Consider the following 21,754-nt stretch of genomic DNA (forward strand, 5'->3'; position numbering starts at 1 on the left):
ATTTTTTGTTTTGAGCCCAATTTAAATACTATAATGCGGCATCGTGTTTTTGTATCGTATCCGAGTTCGTGTCTTGTCTGTTTGTTTTCTGTATGGCAATCCATTGACAAAAGATCTGCGTGCGAATTGTGTGCGAAATACCAAAAAGTCAATCAAAGAAGATCAACAATAAAAGATCGACAGCCCCTAAAACAGTTAATAAGATTTATTGCGTGTGGAACAGCTGTTAGCGCAACTGCCGCATGGATTTATCGTTCAACATATTTTTGCCTAATATAGGCAAAATTGATTGCTTGCGTAATTATCATCGTTTAGTAACCCCGAAACTGTCATAGTTTCGCAATATCATTAGCATACAGGCACACTCCCATACATACATATAAGAAGGAGTGGCCCTTTGCAGAAGCAGCAGTGGGAGCGACGGAAAACATTATACAAGGACCACCGGTCCAGCGAGGCGCTCTCTTTCGGGTCTCAGCACTACTGAGACCGCCCTGACGCCATGATTGATGAGAGCTGTACCAAAGACTATACAATATTGTAAAGTCTTTGGCTGTACTGAGCCAAATAAGGCCCGAAAAGAGAGCGCGTTGCGGGAGCGGACCACCTTGTATAATTGGGTCATGAGCATAAAGAGATCAACAGCAGGGAAGGAAAGCACTGCAGAGAAGAAGCACCACGTCAGAGAAGGTGAGCACCAGAGAACATTCGTAAAAGGAGAAACCGACGTGATATTTAGTAGTAACAGCCGAAATCAGTCGAGACCGAGCCGTGCCGTTTTAAATAATTGTTCTCAAACGCACCAGTCCACCGCGATTGAATATTATCAATAAGCTATCAATCAAATAATAATTACATTCATAATGATTTAAGATTGTGGAAACCTATACATAAATGTCTATAAACTTGTGCATATATGAATCATATACACGTACATATGTACATATGTATGTCATCGAAAAACCTAGAGACCGACCAGACGCCCCGCAGCTCTATAGAAACTTCCAGACACGCGATCTCTGATAAGATAACCATATCCTTGCAAGATTAATGCATTAATACTGGTATTATCACAAATTACGAATATTTATTTGCAATTTGAATGATGGTATTCCATGGTTTACCATGGGAATAAGCCGTGAAATTATTATTGATTTTGTATTGGTTCAGTAGCTTGCGTTTTAAATAAATCAAAATAAATTATTGCACAGCTTTAGTACCCTTTTAAATTACTTGCTACAAGTATTGGAACGATTTGTAAGAAAAGACACTACTGGATATATGATAGGAGGGTTCGGTTGTCATGGTGTGAGGAACAACTCCCACATCTACAAAGAAATGGCTAAAAATAACAAATAAATAATAAATAATAATAAATAATAAATAATAAAAATAATAATAATAATAATAAATAAAAGCAAGTCTGTTTGGTCCATTTTCCTGGTTTGGTTTTCTAATTCGGTTGTTTTCCTCGTCATCAAACACTCAAATCAGATCCTGTGCTTCCCAATGTAAGCGCCTATTCAGCGTTATTGCGCTTATTCCGATACCGATAGCAAACTTGCGGCAGTGGCGATCATTGGAGTGGTTCCACATTGTCCCAGACATATTTTGGGATATATTGTATCTGAATGATTGAGATATTATGAAATAGAGATAGATTTGATTATAATATACGAACAGATACTATTTTTATCGACTATCGAATGTACGCACGTGTGCGATCCAATTCCATATAACAGCTCTTGTTCTCTCCCACGCACACGACACGCTCAGCGGTACACTATTGACACAGCTGTTTTGTCCCGTTACCCATTGATGTGGTTATCTTTGGAGTGGAGACATCGAAGGCCACGACAGCCTCTACTGGGAGGGAGAGAGAGGGAAGAGCGAGGAACGGAACAGTACTCCCCCAGTAAAACAAACGTTATCCTCTTTTTGCTATCGAATTGTGGATTGCATATATTTAAAAAAAAACATTCTGTTTCCGGGTGGGGGACAAACAACAAAAACTATTACATGTCGTTGCGATTCAGTGTACGGTGAACGGGGGGCAGGGCTGCACCACGCAAAAGCAGAAGAAAGGCCCAAAAGGAATGGATAATGGATACATTTGTGGATAAGGCGCCAAGGCAACGAGAGCACTTATCGCAAGAATTTAAATTGAGAGAAATGGTTATTTTATGATGCACTCTTGGATGATGCACTCACAGCCCTCAGCTCACACTCCTCCTCGCTCCTGGCTAGGCGTTGACCGTGCCGGCGCTCGCCGTGCGCCCCGTCTTTTGATGGAGGCCCGTCTCTTACAGGCGGCCGTAGTGCGCCTGGCTGGGCTTGCGGTCCGTAAAGAAGTTGCGCAGCACCATAATCTGGGTGATGCCGATCAGGACAACGGCCGCCGTCTCCAGAGATGACCAGACCATGACGCGCTGGTTGAGATCCTCGGCTCGCTTGCGGCCCTGCGCCTCGCGCAATCGATGATGCGTCTGCGCATCGAGTATGTCGTTGAGTCCCTTGTGTATCGCCTGCGACGAGGTCTCCATCTGGGTGAGGACCGTGGCATGCTCATCGACGCCGGGTAGGGCTGGTTCGTCGCCCACCTGGAAGTCCACGTAGACGATTTTGTGTGAAAAGGCTGAGAACTGGTTGCCAAAGCAGGCCGTGTATACGCCCGTTGTCTCGGCCACAAACTGGTGACTATCGAAGGTGGCACGCTCCAGCTTGTAAATGACTTTGCCCTGTGGATCCTTCAGATGGACATCCACATCCAGCTGCCCGCCGGCCGACACCTGGAATTCGAAATAGGCGCTGGTATTGCGCTTGATCTCCTCGTAGAAGCAGTCCTCCGCATTGTCGGCCAAATCGAAGGTGAACTCCACCCCGGCAGCACACTGCAGAAGGGCGGCGGCGGCGAGCAAGGCCAGCACCAACTTGTCGGCGGTCTGTGTGTATCTCGTACTGCCCATCATACTGGCTGCTGTTTGCTGCTATTTGGTATGCCGCTGGCTGGAACTAAACGTAGTCTAAGCGTTAACGCTGCTATGCGTCAGTATTCTCGGGTTGGGCACAGTTCTCGTCCGCTGCCACGAAGCAGCTGGCGGGGTCAGGTCCGTACTTCTCGTGAATATTGATGGGGTTCGTTGGCGCTTGCTTGCCGTAAGCGGGAGACAGCAACTGCAAAAAAATACACGAAAAACGATGGGTGAGTACCAGGTTTACTGATTTTCCGCTTATTCATTCGATTTTACCTGCTAGTTTTTCCCACCGAATGATTTTCTGCTACTTACGTCGTTTGTTTGCCAATTGTTAAATGCTAAAAAAATAAGAGTGAGATGAAAACACTAAAATGTTCTGACACGTGTCAACACTCTTTTTGGCGCAGCCTTACCAGCACTGGGGAACACGTATGTACTGTGCAGCCCTGGCAGAACAGCTGATTTGGCTCTGAAAAATACCACAAGAGAATCGTATTTGGTATTTTAGTGGTGCTTTTCGGCGCTTCTCAACAATGTTGGCTCAGTGACGTGCTATTTTGTTTGTTTATTTCTGAATTTCAATTGCTCGCAGCAATCAAAGTCAGTGTGCGCTGATACCGTTGTAAACATGCCGGTGGTGGATCTAAGAGTTGACCGGAGCCTTCTCTGCCCCAACTTCGATGGCTACAAGCTCTCGTTCGACCCGGTGCCGGTCATCCAGCAGGACCTCCTGGCCACGCCACCGCTCAAGCTGCTGCCACACTCCGATCAGTACTCGCTTCTGCACGCAGAGGCCTTTGGCAGGCACAACATGCTCTGCCCCGATCCCTGGCTGCGCGAGAACTGCTACTACGTAAACAAGAGCCGGCAGGTTGTCCTGTGCTCATACGATGGCCAGGATGGGAGGCCGCGCCAGCAGCGGGTGGTCCACACCGTGGAAGAGAAGGATCGTGGCGATGGCTACCAGCAGTCGGGCGGAGCCTACAACTACACGCTGCGCTTCGTCTCGGAAAAGTACTGCGTGCTTTGCGATGGCATTACAATGTATTATCTCTTCGACACCGGCGATCGTTCGCGGGCCAGCTCCACCGCGTCCTGGCAGCTACTCACCAGTACGCAGATTAACCAGGAGAGCGCTAATCGTGGCTTTGTGTTGTACGATGCTCGCCTGGACGTTATCCAGGAGCGCAAACAGATTTCCCTGCTGGCCGGCCATGTGGGACGTCGGGTGTCGCCGCGTTCCGATCATGCCGATACATTCTTCATGGACCTAACCTGGGGCTGCTGGACACAACAGCCAATGCCCAGCGACGCGTGGTCGTACAGTGTTCGCGAGGAGCTAGACACGCCTGGATCCATCTACTATTGTGCCTTTGAGCCGCGTGCCGAATCCGTGGTCTTCTCCACCAATCGCGACCTGCTGACAAAATCCCAACGTGCAGCCGCAGTCTCCGCTGCAGCGCAGCCAGCCGCACAGAATGGCGAGGATGTGGAAATTGCGGCTACCCCACCATACACCTGGACGCAGACAGACGAGGATGTGCTGATCCGCTTCCGCCTGCCCGCAGGGGCCACGCGCAATGATTTCAACATTCGCAGCACCAGCCATCAATTGGAGGTGGAGTGCCTGGCAGAGATTCTCTTGACTGGAGCACTCTATGCCAACGTAGACAGTGACCTGACCACCTGGACGATAGAGGCCGATTCCTTACAGTTGACGCTGGTCAAGGAGCTGCAGCAGAGCTGGCCACATCTGCTCTCGGACGATGAGAGCGCCCCTCCAGAGGGCGAGGCGAATGTAGACCCACTACCAGATCGCTCGCTGCCGATACCAAATCTGGAGGATCCCATCGAGGACTGCGACTTAGGACTTCCCGATGTAGACGTTAAGCTGGGTAAGCCGAAGGGTTCTTGCCGAATGACTATGCTAATCAGTGCCCCCCCTCCATGACAGTGCGCTTTAATTTGGAAGCCAGAGAGATAACCCACACAATTTTCTTGGGATCGACGCCGCCACTCTTTACAACGTCGCTGCGTGCCGGCTTTCCGGCCGCCTTTGCCACAAGGCAGGGCGTAGATGCCTCGTTGTGGCTGCAGGTGTTCCAGCCGGCCAAGCCGACCGAGTGGACCGTGCGCCATGAGGGAAATCTGCACGCCTTCGCATATGTGCAGGCGTCCAAGGAGCAACGCAAGTTCACAGACTGCTGCCCCGACCTAGACTACGCTGTGATCTGCGAGGGACTCCGCCACGTGCTTATCTACAAATCACGCTACGACTCGGCAGGAGGGCTGCGAAAGCGCAACGGTCCACAGGTGGTTATTGGGAAACAGCATATGGTCTCCATCAGCGACGAGGTGGGGGAAATACTGGGCCTCTCCACAGCCAGAAATGTGATTACTATCCTCACCGAAAAAGCAGTCCTGTACTTGCAGGTTTGAAAATGATAATACCATCTGACCATGTATAATTAATTGAAGTTTTTTTTATTAAAATGCATTTCTCGGCCATAAAATTTACTAAGCGTGGGTGGGATATTTTTCAACACTTGCGTCAAAAAAACATATGGTGAGCAGTGTGGCCAGGGCCTCGACAGGGAAGTGGGGGAAGGTGGCAACTCCAGCTGATAGGGTTGCCAATGGTTGCGGGGGCACAACGTGACGATAACATGTACAACTTTTTTTACATAAATAGCCGCGCAGTTAAGTGTAGCGTTTTATTGTTTTTGGAATTCGTTTGTGTTAATATCTCGTTGCGGTACCAACGCTGACAGCAGCAGTCCCATCCAGAACAATTATAACATCAAACGTAATATACATTAATCCGTCGGTAGTAGATCGTGTAAAAGAACCAGTAAACAGTGTGCATTCGAGTGGAATTATTGTGAAATACTTTTGCGGCCGTAAGCATTTGGCACATACGGCCCTCCCCACACACCCCACTCCACCTCACCCACACTCACTTCAACCCATACACTCAACTCACGCCATTTCCACATGCACACCGCACCGCTCCGCGTCTTCTAATTAAAAAAAAAGAGGCACTTCTACTGTTCCTCCCCGCACCATTCCACCCGCCTATCAGTGTTCGTGAGGGGGGGGACTGTGACGGAGCACGTTTTGCATCAGTCTCCGCCGCCGCTCCTGTGGTGGTTCCGGTAGAATCTGTATTCTATTATTAACAACATTTTTGTGTGGGAAACTGCATATCTGTTTACACGACGACACGAGGGGAGCAGAGTAAGCAGCTGACGTCGCAGTCGCAGCTGTAACGGGAGGCTCTCGACCGTAGACACCGGAGAGCGTATCACCTTCACTCACAAAACAAAAAACAAAAAAAGACAACAAATCACGCGACCTGCACATTATTTTTTTATTTTCTTGTTCATATTTTTTTTTAAATAATTTGTGAAAATATACATATATTTAAAGATTGGTAGAAGCGTTCTGACAAGCCCACACAACACATGCCACAATACATATGTACATGCATACATAGGTTCGTAATTAACAAATTGTGAACTGCAACAAAAGAGAAACCAAACCAAACCACAAACACACAAAACAAAAGAAAAACAGCGGGAAATTCGGCAATTTCTGACCATTCTATTGGGGGGGTGGTCGTTACACAATCCCCGCCAATTGCAACAACAAATCATCAGAAGCAGCAGCAGCAACGGAACGAGGTCATTTTTGTTTGTGCCGCTAGTTTTTCCGATTTGACGCCAGCCAGCGTCGACGTCGCCCAGAGCAACAGCTGAGAGACACAGAGGCCACCAACAAACGGTTTTATTTATTTCCTATTGGAGCGCACGCGTCAGTGTGTGTGTGTCTGTGTGTTTCTTACATACACTTTTCCCTCATCGCATTTTGCCGGTAAGTATAGTGTTACTGTTATTGTCGAATACCCTATGCTAATATTAGAGGGTAACACTGTTTTGGGTGGGAATGAAAGATCTTTAATCTGCTACGTGCAGATATGACGAACTGCCAAATATCGTATCGCCTATCAAAAGCTGTCATATGATCGGGTTTTTTTTTCTATAAAGATAACCCAAAGATAGCACTAAACCCCCCCAGGGACAGATGGTTCTGGAAGGGTAACAGATCATTCGGCTTGGCTGCCTCTGTCTTGTGCTCAATAATAATAATGAGTGTGTGTGGCTGGGAACCATCGACTGGACGACAAGTTTTATAATGATTTGGTTGGTTTGGGGCATGGCCTTGGCCTGAAGTCGGTGCCGGGGCCTGGCGACTAGATAATTGTTTTTTGGTGGCTAAGTTTTTTGTTTCTTCTCTGTGTGTGTGTGTGTGTGTTTTTGTGTGTAAATGCGTAATTAGGAGCCCGAGGCAAGGGCTATTTTATTGATTCTCTATTTTTTTTTTGTTGTTGCTGTAATTACGCGGCTATTCGATTTTGTTGATTTTTGTATTGTTGCTGTTCGGCTTGTGTCCGCGCGGCACCTAACCTTGACATTCGATTTTGCCCCCCTCACACGCACACACTATCAAAATGTACATATGATTATATATGCATGGCATTAAAACACTGCTTCTGCTGCTCATTTCCCAGTATTTTCTATTTTGGAAGGTTCTGGCGCATGCCGTGACCACCCACTTTTCCGATTTGCCGAGTCATCATGGCATTGGTATATCTTAGTTTTCACTCATTTAATTTCATACATATGTGGCTGGTGTGACGTCACAGATTGCTCACACGCAGCCGGCATTACCCCTCTTTCTGGAATGGAATGGAATGGAATGGGATGGAACAATAGGGCATGGGATTGGGTGTGGGTGTGTGGCTTGATAAAGATAAACGGTAAATTGATCGAGAAGTTGCCTTCAACTATTTCACCATTGAATGCAAAACTGCGGTGACGTCACAGCAGGTGCGAAAGCATTGGAATGAAACAAATCGTGCCAAATGAGTGAGAGAGAGAGAGAGAGTAAAGCAACAAAAAAAACAACATATTATCCATATCGTATTGCTTTCCTGATCTGTCATCATGATAGTGCAGAAAATCCCCTCACGAGAACATTCACATGACTCACTCACACGTGCGTTCTCCCTCTCCCTCCCTCTCTCTCTCTCGCTCTATCTCTCTGTATATCTATGCCGCATGCCTATGCTTCTCACGATCAATTATTTACTTTTATGCATGTATGCGAAAGCCAATCAAAGGCCTTTTCATGTTCCGATTCCTTTTTGGTTATTGTTTGTCGTTTGTGACATTCGCAATTATTATCGCACGATGACTGGGCCGAGTAGTAGATATCTCCTCCACATAGATAATGTATACCGTACATACAGGTATTATTCTTTGGCCTTGCATTAAGTCAACCTTCGTTGAGGCCCCAGAGCCAGAGTTCCCCCCCTCTCCAATCATTATCAAACGCGCCATAAAATCAACCACCAGCTCCATTGGTGTGCCTTGATGTTCCGCTAATTGTTTTACAGTTACAGTGTGGAATCTCTCACCCGCATATGCATGCACGTAGAACCAATCTCTCTCTGCCATCTCCCATGGGATGTACGCGTTCAAAAATCCAATTTCTTATCGGCTTTCATAACATTTTAAAGCATACTCATCGTGATCATGACTAAGAGAGATCATGCCCCAAACTGCCGCCACAGACAAGTTCCACGCGTGTGACCGTTCGCCTATGCATTAGGCAATGTCATTCAATGCCGAATTAAAATTCCTTTCAAGTGTGTCCCCCCGCCAATTATGGCTTACGGCATGTGCCGTGTCCTTGCGTCGCCAGGAAATGCAATTAAAACAACAACAAAAATGCGATAAGTCACAGTTTTGTTACTCTGTTGATTGCTTATGGAATTTGCACTTGCATTTAATTGATTGTTTAATTGTTTCGGGAACGGAAACCTTAGGGAAGAACTACGAAGGGAAACGGAGGGCAGTGCCTTAAGGGGAATCAGGATGGATATACACTCCCTTCACTGGGCTTACTGATGCGCCTGGATCGAATAGCCGCGATCTTTATAGAGCGGATTGGGGCGCCACGGCACCAATGTGCTGTTTTTGTTGACACAAAATAAACACTCGTGTGTTTTTCAATTAGCATTCTAAGTCGAAAATTAACGAAAATAACTATCACAGCTGGAAGCGAAACCCAGATGTGTCACATGAGAATATTACGGTTAACGGTCAACGGATTACGGACTACGGATTATGGACACCCGTGTAACACAATGCCCGGACAAGTGTTCTCTCGGGCTGCCGATAACGATTACGATGGCGGAGATCTGTTTTTTGTGCGAGTGCGTCACTGCGGACGGGGGATTCTTCTACGGCGGATGGCATTCTGCCACTTTCTCGCACTTGTTTGTTTGCAATTTGTTTGCACATTCAGTTTACGCAATTGAAAACGCAGATGTCAGATGTCAGCCCCCTCCCGCCGAACGATAGAACAGTCCGAACAGTCCACAGGCTGTTCTGCTAATTAAACATTGGCTGACTCAAATTAATATACGAAAGTACACTCCAACAACAGTACATACGATAGTAGTATATTTATATGCATTCATTTGCACAAGTGCATGCCACACAATGGGCCACAAGCAGGCAAAATCGTTAGAGAATTGACAAGCACGTGTTCGTGTCACTTCTGCTACGGGGGAAGAGGCATTTGGCGGTGGCGCCATTATTCAAATTACTCATACTCTTAATTAATAACAGATCATTCGAATATCGTTGCCATATGCTGTATATGCTGTATGGCCAAAGATTGGCCATCAAATTTGCCACATGGAAATGGGAGGCACTAAGAATTCGAAGGAAACGTATCCCGCAAGATGATGAGTACCCGACTATGCATAGTTCTGAGCTAGAAGAGCAGAGGGCACTCCCAACAACCACAATAAACCCTTATCAGCGAGACTAAAGTCATGCACACGACATGCATGTGGTGCTTATACCATTCACCGCCACTCTCTGTGGCAGAATTCGCTGGTGCCGTAGAACTAGATATGTATATTCGATCTAGAAGGCAATTTGTTTCTCTTAATGCCATAACCACGTGATTATTCCGTTCAGCCTCATCATATAGTCGCAGTCCTGCCACCAACTGTAGCCTATAGTCGCTCGATTCCCAGTCAATTAACAAATTATGAATGCATATTTAAATAATAATAATTCTTTGTCGCACGCCCTCCATTCTCATGGCTAAGGAAATACTATGTACTCCTATGAGTATTCTATACATTTTTCAGAATTTACATCCCACACACGACAGCCCCTCTTGGGTTTTTGGGCTTTGGCTTTGGGTTTGGGTTTGGGTTTGGGTCCGGTCTACGGTACGGTACGGTTGCGGGGTTGCGGGGCTTGTGCCATGGCCAAAACAAAATTTATTACGTCGCAATTTTCGTGTGCGACGACCGTTTTATGAGCGGCGTATACGTAATCTGTGTGTATACGTTATCTTGTATTATTTTTCCTATGCAACGATCAAGCAAGTGCCCGTACCCGGGCCTGTCCCCGTCCCCGTCCCCGTCCCTGTGCCTCCGTCGTGACGCGACGCGATGCATTATGCAAAACATTGTAACACTGTAATTGTTTGATTTCCCCATTTCCCCATTTCCCGATTTCGTTTTCGATATTTGTATCCAAGTATGCAAGCATCTCCCTTGCTGTCTGTCTAGTCTGTATACATTCGGCCCTGAGAAGCGAGAGAGAGAGAGAGAGAGACGGCAGAAGGCTTTGCAGAATGGGTAGCCGATACTCTCGTTTGCCCTGCACTGCACTGCACTGCACTGCACTGCTTTCTTCCGCATTCGGGCCCTAGGGTCAAAGAAGGAAAATCCTCCCTTTGTCCGTTGCACAAAGGTATCACATGTGCCTCGAGTGGAAGATATCTTTCGGTTCGCACAGATCTTGTTGGCCAAAGGTTTTCTTGGGAAATCGATAACAAAACGATTATAATTGATAACGTTGTACATCAGTCGTGGTTTATCGTTCTCAAGGGTCCCCCAATACCCAATCAAAATATGAATCATCACGCCGATCCAAAGCCCCCCCACTGAAGAATCCCCTCTATTGATAGCACTCTGCCTCCCGTTTTACTGTTTTCATATGACAAGGCGAAAAAAAACGAAGAAACGCGTGAGCAAAAAAAAAGTGTCAAATAATTGTTGATACTCGTATTGCTGCTTGCCCTTCGGTAATTTCAGTTGCGTTGGTCAGGAGCACAGCACGCCCGGACCCGGACCCGGACCCGCACCCAGACCGAGACCGAGACCGAGACCCACAAAAAGACACGGAAAGTGAGAGCCGGCGAGAGACGTGCCACATGCTACATGTGGGAGAGACCTCCCACTGTGGGAGCGCCTAGTGACGTCGAAATTAAGGCGAATGTGCTAAAATAAAAGTATTTACAAACCGAATTGAACAAATCAGTGAAAGCAAAACGAAACTACAAATAAAAAGAAGGCACAAATGGGACACACAAGAAAGAAACATTTTAATGAAAATCGTATTCGAATGATTTTCGGTATAGATCGATCGACCAATTCCATATGCATTTTTGCAGACTCGTTTGTATAGGGATTCCTGTTTTTAGAAGACCAACTGATTAGGTGTCTCGTCACAGAAATGGTTTTCATTTGGAAAAGTCATTCAACAATCCATCAGACTTATCTGAATTTGATTCAGGCTATGAAACATTACAAAATAGCTATAAATAATGTCCTAGATCGAATGCCATAAAATACTAGATAAAATACCAGAAAATGCTAGGTAAAATACCAAAAATACTAGATAAAATACCAAAAAATACTTGACCTATTCATGCCGATCTCTTGATACGATGTCGGATCGCAAGATTGTTCTCAGTGTATGACCTTCTGCCTGTCAGCGTACAAACTAGAGCCCTGCCTGAGCCTGAACCGCTAGACGTATGGATTCAACGGGTTTCGGTATTCGTTCGGTCGGTTAGGATCTGCGACGCTTCTTGGCTTTCGCATTCCATCAAAATGCTCGCCCAAAACGGACCGAACGAAACAAGTATCGCCATTTTTGCTGTGTTTTTCATTTGATTTTCTGCCAGAGAGAACGAGAGGGGAACACACATATTTGCAAATCTGCAATTTGTTGTTTGTGTGCCTGAAAATCTTGATTTGTTGTGGACAAAGACAACAGTCTTTGCAGTTTGGAAATTGAATTTCAGATATAGCCAAACAAAAGCCATATATGGAAGCCGCTAAACAATGTTTCAGTGGAAAAAAACCCCGTTGTATTTTTTGAGTCACTTCAGAGATTGCGAATGAAATTTGCTGATCTTCATCCGCAGTAATCGCACTCAGAGAATCGGGACCGAACGAATGATTCATGATGATCGAAAGCATCAAAGAGCCATTAGCTTCAGGCAGGGCTCTTCCTTAGGATGTTCCTTGCCTCTCCGGCACATGGCCGTTATTCTTGTCATTTTCCTATTCCATTGCTGTGCTCAGAGAGAGAGAGAGAGGAAGCAGAAGAAGACGATGAGCGCGTGGCCTCTCAGAGAATATTTGTCATGGGGAAAATATCTTTGCAAGAAACAAAATCTGTTTGTACAACATACAATTACAAAAACACACTGAAACATGCCTGGCAGTCGGGGTGGACGGATGGGGTAATGGTAATGATGGGGCTTAAGATCTAGTAGTTTGCTTAATCCAGAACGAGGGAAAGACAAAACGTAGTAGATGCCGTAAGCATTCCAAAGTCCCTCAATCTCTCAAGCCCCGCGGCGAGGCAATGCAATTACCAAATGAGGGGCACTTGGGCCATCTTATCTAACGTCGTATACTCCGTCCATGTACACCATATACTCGGTACTCGTTGCTCGTTGCTCGTTACTCGTACCCGTACGTATCTGCTGAACGTATCATTGTATGCTGCTTTTGTGCAATTGAAGCTTATCTAAGCGCATTTGCATTGCCATTCGTCGCTCCCACACAGGGTGCGGGGTTTTTTTTTTTGGGCCCTGCTCTAAGTATCTCGTTTCCTGCAGGGCAGATACAGATATATCATGCATATAGAAGCCCTCCTGAACCATTTACGCGTGGAATTTGCGAAGAGTGGCCAATGATCACTGGATCGAAGTTCCCATCAGCGAACGGCACGGGATGGTTGGTTGAACGCACAGCTGTGGCACGGTATTGGGTTTCCCGTTTAATTGGAAGCGAATGACTCTGGCACCTTGCATCTGTGACGACCAGTTGCAATGAATAGGGTGCCCAGAAAAGAGTCACAATTGGTGTGGAAATACTCGGAAACGTGGTGCCGACCCGACTGTTCTTCGAAGGAAACTGTTTCGAAATACATCTGTGTAGTGTATCGGATGATGGCCGCGAAGGTGCGAACAGGCGACGTTGAATCATATACGGACCTGGAACCGGCACCGCAACAAAAACTACAATACTCGTATATTTTAGCCATGATATACGGGGGGCAATCGAATTGAAATCTATGCGTTTCCTCTCCACCGCACAATTAATAATATTATAAAATTGCCTACCGCTTGATTGGCAGTTATTTACAATTCAAGTGCCATGGTTTTTGGGTATTATTTTCATACGATTGTACTCGCGATTCCATCCGATCCGTTCCGATCCGATCCCCATTCCCCATTGCCCTTTACCCAGTGCCCAGTGCCCAGTGCCCAGTGCCCATTCCATCCCAGCAACAATCTTTATGGTACTAAATGGTTGTAAATCTATACAAATCTATAAATATGAATAACAAAATATGTACATATATAATAAAAACACTCCAGAGTCCAGGCTCGAATATTATTAAATATAATAAATAACAGGGCAAATAATTCGAGCAGCACTCGATCGATTTCAAGTGGAGGCCCGTGGATCCCGAAACCCGAAACCCCAATCCCCATGCAGTTGACGACTCTCAAGTTGACGACGCGTCGCGTCGCGTCGCGTCGCGACAGTCGGGCGATCATTTATGGGCCCCCCTCCACATAGATATGGCCACGATCTGGTGCGTTTTCCCCTGCTTTCCACTCCACAAAGCTCTACAAATGGTTTTCATCAATGGTGGATGTCGTCCGCAGTCGCAGTCGCAGTCGAAGTCGAAGTCGCAGTCGCAGTCGATGGTTCGGGTGGTTCGTGGATCGATGGATCGCTGGATCGTGCCACATAATAAGCTGGAGTCTGGCCGTGTATAAATTTAGTCCGCTTTCGGCAGTGGAGCTAGAACCTAGTTACAATTTCAATATCAACTAGCAAAAAGAATTCCCTAGGGAAAGTGACAAAAGAAATAGTAACAGAAACAAACAGCCAGGTATATCCATCAATGATCCTATAATATTGTTTGTTTTATTTTTAAGTGATTCAATGTGAGCGTGATATTATGTTCAAGAATAGCCTGAAAGTATCTTCCATTCGCTAATTGCCAAGTATCCTTTGGGTTGAGTCCAAAGGAGATCCAAGATCTGCTTTCACGAGCTTAAAGGAGTGTTAGAGATGGGAAGCATCCAAAGGAAAGACATCTAAATGCTGCTCTGAATGAGTTACCTTTAGGGATCTTTCGATCTTTCCATCTCAAGAACCTCTCGGGATCTGTCAGATCCCAGGCTATTCGTGTGTCTCCACTTACAGCTGGTTGTTTTTTGAAAAAACGCTCGCTTTGTTGTTGAAGTTGAAGTGAAAAGAGTCGTCAAGTGTTTGTGATCGATTGTGTGTGCGGTGCTCCCAAGTGGCTGATCGTAAATCTGCGCCACAATCGGCCGAGATACCTGGAAACTCTCAACGACAACAAAAAATGATCGAAATTTCCGATTTCCCCAACACAACAACAGTGCGAGGAGCAGAGCAGAGCAGTAGTATGATTCAATCAGTTTCGAGTGGCGCACGGCAACCTGTCGTCGTCCGGGGCTAAATATATACAATGAGAAAACTGTAGAGGCAGACATTCCCACATACATACGGGTACATTATTTGAACACCTAAGTGTATATTTGATTTCGTGTGCACGCTCACAGGAGGGGAAAAGGGTAAAAGGGGGGAAAAAGGCTGTTGGCTTATCAATTATTTGATTAATATTTGGTTGCTTCTGTCTCTCGGACTCGCTGTCTCTCTGTCTCGCTTATCAATTAATTGAGTCAAATTCTGTAAATTGTCCGAATGTCAAGACCAAGAAGCAAACAAAGCCCATCCACATGCATCTTCGGGTGCAATAAATATACAATATACAACACGTTTACGTATATTTGTACGGATATTGGGTAGATAATTTGATTGACAGCTGTTCGGCCCCACAGAAAGACCCAGCAGCAAACCCATCGGGGTATCGCCGACAGCAAAATCAATAGAATATTTACATTTTCATGCCTTTATACATACATACATATGTATATGGTTTCTGCCCTTTAAGAATATATGGTATATGGAATATCTAACGAATCTCTCCTTTGAGTGTCCGTTTACTGGTTTACTAGCTTCCTTTTTTTATACTCGTTACTCGTTACTTTTGTAATCAAATTATTTATTTCCCCCACCAGTCTCTCTCTCTCTCTCTCTCGCTCTTATACACTCGACGAATGTGCGAAACATGTTTACTCGTTACTTGTTTAATAGTTACTCTTGAATTATTTACTAGACATTTTTTACTCGTTGCTCGTTACTTTTTGCCCATTGTTCGACTAATTGATATGTTGACCCACCACACTTCCCAACCCACCTCTCTTCTCCTTCTCCTTCTCCTTCTCTTCTTGCTCGTTTCGTTCGATACTCGTCCGGCCGACCGAATAGAAAAATACCTACTGTCCTGTGCTGCTCAAATCAGTAGTCGTTCAGTTGAAATTCAGATTCGTTTCGGATCAGTCCTACTCTAGTCTGGACTCTAGTCCAGCGCACCAGATATTACACAGAGGCATCTAGCAAAATTGAAACACAGGAAACACACAGCGAAAGGTTCATTGGACCATGCTTCGAGCCGGATAAGCCACAACATCCCTAATCCGTCACTGCTTTTCTTTTCGTTGCAGTTTACATTATGGGTCTACTAAGCGAGGGCAGTCCACTCTCCTGGGAGGAGACCAAGGTGCTGGCCGATCATGTGCGCGAGCATGGCGTGAATCAGTTCATAAATCTCTACCACAGACTGAAGGACCGCCAGGGGGACATCCTCAAGTGGGGCGACGAGGTGGAGTACATCATTGTGAAGTTCGATGAGAAGCATAAGGTGGCCCGCGTGGCGTTGATCGCCCAGGACCTGCTGGCTCAGCTAAACGAAAAGGAGATGGCCGATCCCAAGGGCGTGAAGTCGCTGTGGCGTCCCGAATACGGTGCCTACATGATCGAGGGTACGCCCGGCAAGCCCTTCGGCGGACTGATGGCCCACTTCAATCTGGTGGAGGCCAATATGCGCTATCGTCGCGAGGAGGTCACCGAGCTGCTGGCCAAGGACGAGTGCGTCATGTCGATCACAAACTTTCCGCGCCTCGGATCCCCCAACTTTACATACCCCTTGGCCCAGCCCCGTCCAGAGGATCCCCTCAGCTCGGCCCGGTCCCTCTACTTTCCCGACGAGGCAATATTCCCGGGACATCCGCGCTTCAAGACGCTCACCCGCAACATTCGCATGCGGCGCGGCGAGAAGGTCTCCATCAAGCTGAAGGGTAAGCGTCTGCGACTGCGTCTGGCCAAAAAAAGCATTCACTGATCTTCATCCTCCATCCTCCATCCTCCATACTCTGCAGTGTTCAAAGACGCCAAGACAAAGCTGCCCGTGGAGGGGGCACCGCAGGGCGAGCCGGATGTGGTGCTGCTGGACGCCATGGGCTTTGGCATGGGCTGCTGCTGCCTGCAGCTAACCTTTCAGGCCTGCAACATCACAGAGGCGCGTCGCCTGTACGATCAGCTGGCCCCCCTGTGCCCCATCATGCTGGCCCTGACGGCGGCCAGCCCCATCTACCGCGGCTACCTCACAGAGTCGGACTGCCGCTGGAACGTGATCAGCTCGTCGGTGGACTGCCGCACCGAGGAGGAGCGCGGCCTGGTGCCGCTCGAGAACCAAAAGTTCCGGATCGCCAAGTCGCGGTACGACTCCATCGACTCGTACCTGTCTCCGGAGGGGGCCAAGTACAACGATGTGCCCATAACCTATGACGAGCAGGTGTACAACCGCCTGGTCGAGGGCGGGATTGACCATCTGCTGGCCCAGCATGTGGCCCATCTCTTCATTCGCGACACGGTGTCGCTGTTCAGCGAGAAGGTCCACCAGAACGACAACGAGGACACCGATCATTTCGAGAACATTCAGTCGACCAACTGGCAGACGATGCGCTTCAAGCCGCCGCCGCCCAACAGTTCGATTGGTTGGCGCGTGGAGTTCCGCCCGTGCGAGGCGCAGATCAGTGACTTTGAGAACGCCGCCATCGTCTGTTTCGTCGTCCTGCTCACCCGTGTCATTCTCTCGTACCAGCTGAACTTTTTGACGCCCATTAGCAAGGTGGACGAGAACATGCAGACGGCACAGAAGCGCGATGCCTGCCGTGCGGAGAAATTCTGGTTCCGCAAATCATCAAAGACCACCGAACAGCGGGCGGCCCAGGCCCAGGCCAAGGGCGGGGTCCACATCAATGGCTGGCAGACACCCGAGGCGGCAGAGAATGGCAACGGCACGGCCACCAATGGCAATGGCAATGGCAACGAAGATGAGAGAGATGAAGAGCCGCTAAACAATGGCACTTCGGCGAAAATGAATGGGCATGGAAATGGCCATAGCCGTAAGGCCACGACCAATGGCACATCAAATGGCACCCTAAATGGCGGCTCCACTACCTCCACCACCACCAATGGGGTGGACAGCGATCACACCGACACAGATGATGAGGAGAACGAGCTGTTCCAGCTGCTGACAATCAATGAGATCTTCAACGGAAAGGTAGTCCCGAGTCCTGAGTTCTGAGTCCTGAGTTCTGTATCTAAATCGTTGTATCTCCACAGTCGAACGTGTTTCCTGGTCTGGTTCCACTGATCCGCAGCTATTTGCAGTCCATGGAGGTAGACACAGACACCCATTGCACCATCGAACAGTATCTGCGCTTTATCGAAAAGCGTGCCGCCGGCGAGCTGATCACAACGGCCACCTGGATGCGCCAGCAAGTGCTCAATCATCCCGACTACAAGTGAGTAAACCATACCCATAAACCATCACAGAAACTAAACGATCCAATCCGTTTTACAGGCAAGACTCGGTGGTCACTGAGGGAATCAACTATGACATGCTGAAGCTGATCCAGGGCATACAGGAGGGCAAGCATGTGGAGCCGGCATTGCTCGGCCAGGGCTATCATTCCAAGACCAAGACGAAAGATTTCATTCCGCCTGCCCTGCAGAAACAGTTGGCCAAGAACGGCTGCTGCGAGGACAATGACAAATGATCGAGGGAGCAGCATCAGAAACATCAGCATAAGCATAAGCAGCAGCAGCAGCAGCAACAGCGCGCCGAGAACCCTTCAACGACGACGCGTAGGCCGGCCGGCCGGCGCATGTGATTCGGTGCCGTCTTGTGGGTCTCTCCTGTCTCTGTCGTGTTGGTTGTCTGGATCGAAATGTTTGGTGGCACATTTACACACACACACACAATACTTATCAATATTATTTCTGTAGCATAATTTATCAATTAACAATTAGTGTGCACCAAATCCTAATTGTGGACAAATGTTTCGCGGCCAAGTGTGGCCATCGCCTGATGTGGCAGGGCAGGGCAGGGCATGGGATTGGATGTGACAGAGTGCAACAGCAACAGCAAAAGCAAAAGCAGAACCAATGAGAATGCCAATGATGAGAAAGTCTAGCGACTAGTTGGGCCCATAGCCCTAACAATAGCAACAATGTTCTCCCTTTTATCGTGTTTTATAAATATAATTTTTTTTTTTTTTTGGACATCCTCTACCCGTTCCCCCCTTCCTTCTTCCTCCCCCTTTCGTTCCCTTTAAACGTTTGAAATACTTGTGGGGAATACAGTGAAGCAAGAACAAAACTAAATGGAAAAACTTAAGCATACATAAATCTCAACCGAAGTGCCGTTCCACAAAAACCTCCAAGCAAGCGCATGCAATAAATAAATAAAATAATAATAGTAATATGTAACAAACAAAAAAATACATGTAATAGTTAAAAAAAAGGCCAGGTTAAAGCATCTTTTTTTTTGTTTTGTTTTGTTTCGTTTATTAAATACATATATATATATATATTTATTATTCCTATTGATATATAAATGCAAGTACAATGTAATGTTGATTTTTTTTTTAATTTACATACATATACAATATATATATATATATATATGCATGCATATATAAACAAAAACACACATATGTCTAAATGGGGCCTGCTGTTATTAAACTATATACATACACACACTATACATAGAAACCGAAACGGGGAAAATGTGAGAAACTTAAGCTATTATAATTTACGTGATTGTTTCACTATTATTAAAGCCAATTGATTAATGATTATTGCAATTATTGTGACCACAAGCAAGCAAATAAAAAGGAAACATTGTTGAATCTTAATTGTACCGAAGAAACGAGTCGAGGCAGAGCACAATACTTACAATATTCTCTACAATATGCAAGCACTCAAAGGATGGGGATACGTTAATTATGGACTTTGGACACGGGAACTTTTGATAAAATGCCTTCTGCAATGCATGAATTGTACTTACAAATAAATACTACATAGATACATATATATTATATACCATAGTTATCGTTGTCGATAAGATAAGTGAATGCATTAGGGAAGTGCCTAGCCTAGGAAGTCTTAGAGAATTGCGAAACGGAGACGATGTTGAGAATGAATATTATGGGATGGGACGGGATGGAATCAAAAGCCCATATAACTTTACACTATATACAAACAAGGGATGTGTGAAACAACTCCACAAGCTATAGGTTTTATTCAAATTTGCTAGCCAATTTATAAGAGCGAGATCACATCAGAGCAGTATTTTGATTAAATAGAAAAACTATGTACCCAAACTGTATCTAAATACTGAAAGCAAATAAAAAATGTTTTGCAAAAAACAGACACAACAAAAAAAGAACAGTCTTCAAATTTGGCGCTCGATTGGTTTCAAGCATCGATTGCTATCTATTTCGATAGTAAAGCAGTCCTGATAAAAATGAATTGGACAACACAACCAGGGTGATCATTTACGATAGGCAAGCAAACATCACCACTATACATGAAATATGCAGCCAATTTCTTGAATTTGGGACATCTCGGCTCTAATATTCAAAAAAGGTATATAGCCGCCGATTGGTACTTTCACTCATCGCCCAAAAACATCGATATTTTTTTTATATATCAAGATGTAAATCAATATATGTCTTACATCCCTATCCCCGTGCCCAAACAAGATTTCATCGACAAAATAAAAATCAAATAAAAAAGAAATTAAAAAAACAACGTTGACATCGACCGCTCTTTGACTTGGCAAATTCCACCGTTGAGAAGTCGTGCGACCAAATAAACCCACGCTACTCACGTAGCGCGGTAAAACCCAAAAAAAAAGGAAAAACCGAAAATGTTTGGGTTTGTGAAATATCTATTTAAATTGCAGTTTCTTTTTATTTTGGCAGCTGTGTTGGCTGGCCTTTATCGCACGGAAATAAAGCAGTTTGCAAACAGACATGCGGCTAACTACGTGGACAAAGCTGATGGCGAGACGGTTTCGCTCCAGTTCAAAGCGGCCAACGAAAACACAGCCACGGTCCTAACTTCTGCAGAACTTTCCAAATACAATGGCGAGGATGGACAGCCCATCTACCTGGCATTGCTTGGATCCGTTTTCGATGTGACGCGCGGCATCAAGCACTATGGTACCGGCTGCAGCTATAACTTCTTTGTGGGACGCGATGCCTCTGTTGCGTTTATAAGCGGCGAGTTTGAAGAGTACGACCCGCAGACTGCGGACGATGTGCTCACCCTGAAACCCAACGACCTCCTTGGCCTGGCCAATTGGAGGGATTTCTATGAGAAGGAATATATCTACAAGGGGAAGCTGATTGGACGTTTCTACGATGAACAGGGCGAACCGACGACGTATTACCACAAATACCTGGCGCTTTTGGAGCAAGCTCAAATAGCCAAGGCTGAGGTGGACGAGCTGCGCTCAAAGTATCCCGGCTGCAACATTGAGTGGTCTGAGGCGAAGGGAACGCGCGTGTGGTGTACCAACACGAGCGGCGATGGCAAGGAGCGAGCCTGGACGGGCTTTCCACGAAAGCTGTATAGCCGAGGTAATAAGAATTTCAATTGCGCCTGTGTACCCGAATCGGAACTAGACCAAATAGATGCCGAAGGCCAGGCGGCTCATGGCGATGCCATGTTCAAGACGTACGACAACTGTTCGTCCCGAGCCAAGGAGTGTTTCTACAGAGTGTAATCTAAGCGCACTAGGTGGATTTGTTGTAAATATTGTACTTTATTTGTAGTAAATCGAAATTACAGACACTACAGCTGGTTCGCTTTTTTGGTACCAGGTCCGCTCTGTTAGCTGCGGTGGGTTCTTTTGCGTGGGTGGTATATTTTTGTGCTGTTAAGCGCAATCGTGTATTGTTTTAAATTTCATTTTCACGTTATATAGAAATTCAGTAAAAGCAAGTATTTAGAATAAGCCAGTTAACTGGAAAATTGATTCATGAATCGTATAAAATGATGTGGGCATGGCTAAATGTTCTATACAGCTGAGAATATTCCACGGAAGATCAAAAACGAGAAATATGTATGATGGAACTTGAATTCG

The 21,754-nt window shown here is 46.2% G+C and overlaps 4 protein-coding genes across 8 annotated transcripts; 3 read left to right on the forward strand and 1 right to left on the reverse strand.

Moving 5' to 3' along the window:
- Window positions 1-1,930: 1,930 nt before the first annotated feature.
- LOC6598250 (transmembrane emp24 domain-containing protein 3) lies at window positions 1,931-3,326 on the reverse strand. 2 transcript variants are annotated; one of them, XM_002023384.2, is made up of 2 exons: window positions 3,249-3,326; window positions 1,931-3,174 (listed from the first exon to the last, which is right to left on the reverse strand). In XM_002023384.2, the coding sequence occupies exon 2, from the start codon at window positions 2,967-2,969 to the stop codon at window positions 2,304-2,306; it is 666 nt and encodes a 221-aa protein (XP_002023420.1). In that variant the 5' UTR covers window positions 2,970-3,174; window positions 3,249-3,326; the 3' UTR covers window positions 1,931-2,303. The 2 variants fall into 2 exon arrangements, with proteins under 2 accessions (XP_002023420.1, XP_026846220.1); XM_026990419.1 differs by having other exon boundaries at window positions 3,288-3,309.
- Window positions 3,327-3,525: 199 nt separating this feature from the next.
- LOC6598249 (nudC domain-containing protein 1) lies at window positions 3,526-5,488 on the forward strand. Its single transcript, XM_026990418.1, has 2 exons — window positions 3,526-4,870; window positions 4,930-5,488. The coding sequence occupies exons 1-2, from the start codon at window positions 3,604-3,606 to the stop codon at window positions 5,412-5,414; spliced, it is 1,752 nt and encodes a 583-aa protein (XP_026846219.1). The 5' UTR covers window positions 3,526-3,603; the 3' UTR covers window positions 5,415-5,488.
- A 217-nt stretch (window positions 5,489-5,705) lies between these two features.
- LOC6598248 (glutamate--cysteine ligase) lies at window positions 5,706-19,105 on the forward strand. 4 transcript variants are annotated; one of them, XM_026990416.1, is made up of 6 exons: window positions 5,706-5,781; window positions 6,405-6,848; window positions 15,978-16,610; window positions 16,692-17,878; window positions 17,941-18,122; window positions 18,182-19,105. In XM_026990416.1, exons 3-6 carry the CDS (start codon window positions 15,986-15,988, stop codon window positions 18,375-18,377), a joined length of 2,190 nt encoding a protein of 729 aa, XP_026846217.1. In that variant the 5' UTR covers window positions 5,706-5,781; window positions 6,405-6,848; window positions 15,978-15,985; the 3' UTR covers window positions 18,378-19,105. The 4 variants fall into 4 exon arrangements, with proteins under 4 accessions (XP_026846217.1, XP_026846216.1, XP_002023418.2 ...); XM_026990415.1 differs by having other exon boundaries at window positions 5,731-5,875; XM_002023382.2 differs by lacking the exons at window positions 5,706-5,781; window positions 6,405-6,848 and adding an exon at window positions 14,220-14,272.
- Window positions 19,106-20,382: 1,277 nt separating this feature from the next.
- Window positions 20,383-21,467, forward strand: LOC6598247 (neuferricin homolog). The gene has a single exon (XM_002023381.2). The coding sequence runs from the start codon at window positions 20,534-20,536 to the stop codon at window positions 21,392-21,394; it is 861 nt and encodes a 286-aa protein (XP_002023417.2). The 5' UTR covers window positions 20,383-20,533; the 3' UTR covers window positions 21,395-21,467.
- Window positions 21,468-21,754: the final 287 nt, after the last annotated feature.

This window comes from Drosophila persimilis, unplaced genomic scaffold (genome assembly GCF_003286085.1).
Source record: "Drosophila persimilis strain 14011-0111.01,24,50 unplaced genomic scaffold, DperRS2 tig00000579-arrow-pilon, whole genome shotgun sequence".
NCBI lineage: Eukaryota > Metazoa > Arthropoda > Insecta > Diptera > Drosophilidae > Drosophila > Drosophila persimilis.